Raw genomic sequence first — 5,282 nt, forward strand, 5'->3', positions numbered from 1 at the left:
ATAGGATGTGCTGCCATCTGCTGGTCCATATGGTGAAGTTTAAGCTTTAACAAAGTACTGGAGTTCATGCTGAGTAGGAGCCCCTCTGACAGCTTTGACCTCTGCTTGTATACCAGTACGTGTCAGAAGTGGAACCAGGCCCCAGTGGCTTGTGTCCTTCAAATGTCACAATTCACTGTCCATCTTGACTAGACATGACAGTACGGCAATGATATCAGACAGCATAAAAGAAAGTTATTCAATACCTTTATTCATCTACAAATTATTTTACATCAATATACAATTCATTGTAAACCATAATAGCTGAGTTCACTACACACAACATCTGTCTCAAATGCAGGGTCTCCACACTGAAAACAGGCACTGGAGACATTCAGCTGCTGGTGAGGATTAGCTACTTTCTTCAAATGCTGTGCTTAAAAAGACTGAAATAGAAACCATAAATGCTCTAAAACAAATAATATAAGACCTTATCAGCTCTTCCTCATGAGAACTCTAGTACTTAGATAGATTAGATAAGGTCCTTATAAAGTATTGACTAAGAATCACTGTTGGCCAACATGTGTCAGGCTTTCCTTTCTAACCACAGAATAAAACACTTCAGGTTTCAACTTTTGAGATGTGATGAGATAAATTAGGTAGGCTAATTGTTGAGAAACAGTGCGGTACCGTTCTTAAATAGAAGCTGCGTCAGTCAACATGCTTTCAGCATTCTCTCCCACTCACATTTAAATAAGAAGCTTCTGAGTCTCTATTCAAGTGTGCGCTGGCTGATATAATGCACCTGTGCTCTCCAGGAGTGAATCTTTGAAGCTTGTGTTGCGAAAGTCTGGAGCGGCGATTACATGCGGTGAATGCGGTCGTGATCCATGAACTGTTTGAGGTTTTGAAGGTTGTCCCACCACTTGAAGAGGAAAGTGTCAGCGATGAGACTGAACCACGGCGTGATCAGCACCTCGTTCCTCTTGGCCTTCTCCAGCAGCTCCTTCAGCTCCTCTTTGGAGACGTAGCAGTGGCTCTTCACCTCGTTGGGGTCCGGCTGCAGCTCCACGTCCTTCTGCAAGAATAGGATGTAGTCGATCTCGTGCTCACCCCACACTCCGTCCGACTGGGCCTTGTAGTGGATGCGGGTCAGATAGGTCATCTCCTCTGGAGGCACCTAGCAGCAGACCACAGCAAGGTGAACTACAGTTAGGAGCAGTGCCCAGAAAATACACATGTAAGGAAAATAATCATTATGATAAAATAAAATAAAATAATAATTAACATCATATTCGATTGTATACAATATATCTGGTGTCTCCAATGGTGGTGTTTTCATTTACTCAGGCTGTATGCAGTTCCACTGTTGCATGCTGTTGCCATATGGCAACAATTATGTTTTATAATAGAAAAAGGTACAGACTGCAACAGAATGACATGCAAAAAGCAGATCATTTTACATATAAAGCCTTCAGCTTCCCGAATGGAAGGAAAAAAAGGCAAATTTATGTTGGAGAATTTAAAGAAAATTATTGTTACCAAGTAGAAAATGCCTATTTCCCATTCAGCTCTAAGGCCCACACTTAACACACCCCGCATAACTTATACATCAATTTTATAGAAGTTCCCGAAAAAATATATCATAGTTACTGAATAATAAGTCTGAACATGAATAACTGAATAATAACCAATTATAACTAATGACTTATTATCCTATATTTAATGCTCTGAAAGGCCTTTCATGAGGTTAATGACTAAATGAATGAATAAAGAGTATTAAGTACTTTTTAAATGGGATTAGTTTTACATGGGGAGGTGGGGTAATGGCATTTCACCACAGGACATCTGTAGCGTTTATGACAGATTTGTATGGAATAGGAAATCTCGGTATAAATTACAGAAAAGCTCCTCGATTTTCACCCTGCTGTTGCACCAAAAAAGTTTTGAATGCAACACAAACTGAAACACATACAGACAACATATGCTTAGGATATCTTTTCTCATATAACACTTGGGTTATAAAACATGGTAATGAGCCAACATTAACTCTCTATATTTGTTGATCACAAATCAGCTGATTTGTGCTAATGGAGCTGGAGGACGGTAGCTCTGAAGGGATTGGTAGTCACATGACCAATAAGAGGTCCTAAGCTGATAACTTGCTTGCTGTCACAGCCTGGTCTCTACTCTACTATACCTGGTTCATGGGAATGCCGAGCTCAGCCTCTAGTCTCCTCTGTGCAGCCCGTCTGACTCCGATAGCGCCCTGCTCCTCCAGTTCCTCTGGCGTGTAGAGGGGGTGACTGCAGCAGGTATTGGTGAAACATCCTAAAAATGAGAAAATAAAAACATCGGCAACAAGCCTGACTGCAGAGCTTCCTGAAGTGGCAGACCAAGAATGAGTTCTCTAATAGTCCTAACACTGCAACACTTTTGGAAAACCGGGAGCTGTTTAGCCGGTGGAGGTCCTGAAATTATGATCAATGTGTACCAAACCACTGTGGTAGAGAATTTCTCACAGATATGTTAGAAGGTGAGAGCTGTAAAGGAGACACACCTGGAAAAGTGATCTTGGCATCAGATCTCTGTTGCAAGAGCAACTTTTCTTCACTGTTGAACAGGAAAACACTGAAGGCTCGATGCAGTAGCCCTGACATGGGAGACAATGGACAAACCAATGAACACAGACTTGTGAAAAAACAGGAAAATTACATATTTCTGTAGTTTTCATTATATGTATGAGCCTATACAGTTTTATTATTAACATATTACTAGCTATTTATATTCTTATTACCAGCTTTACTTTTAATATATGTAGACATTAGTAGCATGCACATACAGAGTTTTACTACAAAACGTTTCAGTAGGTATGACGGCATTACTATATAACTATGCAACAGTAAGATACAACATGCCAGCAGTGCATCATATGATTACAGTAAAATAGCTCAGAGATTTTCAAAGTACAGGCCTCAGTTTCTGAATACTACACATTTTGGACGCTTTCCTTCCCTAGCAGTTAATTGTGATCAAGTGGAATAGAAGTAGAACAGAAGTGGGTAATAACCAGTAACATCTACTGAGTTACAAGTATTTAAGCAAAACTGTGATGGATTTGTACTTTTCTGAACATTTTCTAAACGCTTTTACTTCTACTCATGTATATTTGTGGGTAAGTTAGTCCAATCTTTCCTCAGTTTCATGTTAGTTCTTCTATTAAGTTTATAATTTACTTTAATTCCCTCCTGTTCTGATGGCACTTGGACTGCTTTGTTGTTGCTCTCACTTTCAAGCTCATTTTAGATGCTGGACGGACCAAAAACTTCCACTGCACTTCTGTATGGCAGTGGTTCTCAAAGCAGTCCTCAGAGCTCTGTAACTGGTCCATATTTTTGCTCTATCCAAGCCTTTAAGAACACTAAATATTTGGTTGGGAACTGAGTCCAAACAAAGACATGCACTGGCTGCAACAGGGAACTCCACTCTGGAGGAGTTTTAGGTTCTGATTGAGTTCTCAAATTGTTTTTGCTCTATTACTTTTAATTGAGTCAGAATTTCATGGTAGGAATATTTTCACCCAAGGATTGTTTGAAGCTACTTAACCCACATCTTCCAATCAGTTATCAGTTATCACATGAATTGTTTAGTTAACTGACAATGGCCCACATTTATCAAACTTCTTACAGTAATAATACTGATCTAGGATCAGCTTATGCTTTTTATCTAACAATGAATAAAATTCCATGACCCTATAAGACCTGATCTCAGATCAGTGCTCTTACTCTGATATGTTTGATAAATGGGGGCAATGAAAAGGCCACAAAACTTGATCTGATCTGGTCTGAACTGATGAAAATGTGTATACCTACACCTTGGCTGGACCTCTAACTGTATCCACCCATGCTTTTTTGATTACATGTAAACGTCATACTACAGTTTCACAATCATATTTGGATTTTCTATTGATTTGATTCAGACTTTTCTCAGAGATCATGGACCAAAGGTGATACATTCCTATGTCCACATTGTTCATGATCAATGTCGATATCAATATAATACAATATAGACATTAATGGGTTCAGTAGTCCAGATTTGAGCAGGTCTCACTTTGAAGCGCACCCTGACAGCCATGAAATAAGCTTCTATAGTGGACAAAGAAACCGTGGCATTTCAGTACTGGTTTCAGTGTCACTCTAGTTTTACGGTAAGGCTGTTACCTTTGTCGATGTTGGAGTTGAGGTGACAGTTCTTCTTGGTGTCAGCTCCAGTCCTCTTGTCATCCTCATCTATCAGAATGCACATCTCAGAGAGAAGCTGGACCTGCTTTTGGTCCAGTTTATCTGTCTCAATCTCTGGCATCCTGGCTGACACACTGAGGCTTCTACAAAACAAAATAAGGCTTAGAAATCCACAAAGTAGCCTAAACCTACACAAATATCAATACCACCAACACCATCAGCAACAATAACAACAACATCATCATCATAAACAACATCAACACCACACTGACGTCCAGATCAGAGCACTCACTGTGTCTACACTAACGTTACATTACAGTACAATAACAACCAGATGCACTATAATTATAAACACTAGTCCCACTTCCCCCTCTTGACCGGCTTGTTATTGGTCATCTAAGCTCCGAATAAGCCCCCCCAGTGAACTTACCTTGTCAGAAATGCTGTAAGAAGAGGAAGGCTGCGTTTAAGCGGCCTCAAAGAGGGAGCGGTGGGTTTTATCAGCCTGTGTGCCTCGCAGGCCGCCGTCCTGAGCACCGCCCGCACAAACATTGGACCAATCAGGTGCGGATCTCCGCCGAACACACCATCAGACCACCGGGCCGTTTAACCCGCCACAGAGCCGCCGAACACGGCCGAGAACGCACGGGAATATCCGTAATATCGCTGTTCACCGACGCTCAGCTGCACCGTCTGAAGTCGAGCTCTAATCCTCCGTTAAAGCCCAGTAAAACCCGACTAAAGCGGAGAAACCCGCGCCCAGTCACACACACGGAGACTGGCGCGTCTCCGCCCACTGCTGACGTAGCTCACTACACTGTGACCGGATTGGTGGAAATCAGGAGTGCGTGTGTGGTCATATGAGGCTATTAGAAAAGATAGAGAGAGAGAGAGATGAAAATGCAAATACATACATAATATATATATATATATATATATAATATATATATATATATATATATATATATATATATATATATATAATATATTTTTGTATTCTTTTGTAATCCCTGATTTGTATTGTAATTTAAATTATATTGATATATTATTTCTTACTTGTAC

The 5,282-nt window shown here is 40.4% G+C and overlaps 1 protein-coding gene across 1 annotated transcript; it reads right to left on the reverse strand.

The window, feature by feature from the left end:
• Window positions 1-229: 229 nt before the first annotated feature.
• Window positions 230-5,018, reverse strand: idi1 (isopentenyl-diphosphate delta isomerase 1). The gene is made up of 5 exons (XM_036582325.1): window positions 4,651-5,018; window positions 4,200-4,363; window positions 2,540-2,632; window positions 2,180-2,310; window positions 230-1,159 (listed from the first exon to the last, which is right to left on the reverse strand). Exons 1-5 carry the CDS (start codon window positions 4,770-4,772, stop codon window positions 842-844), a joined length of 828 nt encoding a protein of 275 aa, XP_036438218.1. The 5' UTR covers window positions 4,773-5,018; the 3' UTR covers window positions 230-841.
• Between the last annotated feature and the right edge of the window lie 264 nt (window positions 5,019-5,282).

Source organism: Colossoma macropomum, unplaced genomic scaffold, assembly GCF_904425465.1.
Source record: "Colossoma macropomum unplaced genomic scaffold, Colossoma_macropomum, whole genome shotgun sequence".
NCBI classification, from domain to species: Eukaryota; Metazoa; Chordata; class Actinopteri; order Characiformes; family Serrasalmidae; genus Colossoma; species Colossoma macropomum.

Bases quoted from the DNA above. Each gene is read 5' to 3' on its own strand.
- idi1 (XM_036582325.1), bottom strand. From the start codon at position 4,772: ATGTTTGTGCGGGCGGTGCTCAGGACGGCGGCCTGCGAGGCACACAGG. The intron at 4,364-4,650 runs GTAAGTTCACTG...TTTGTTTTGTAG, and splicing joins CTTACAGCATTTCTGACAAG to AAGCCTCAGTGTGTCAGCCA. The intron at 2,311-2,539 runs GTGTGTCTCCTT...TCTCATTTTTAG, and splicing joins TGCCAAGATCACTTTTCCAG to GATGTTTCACCAATACCTGC.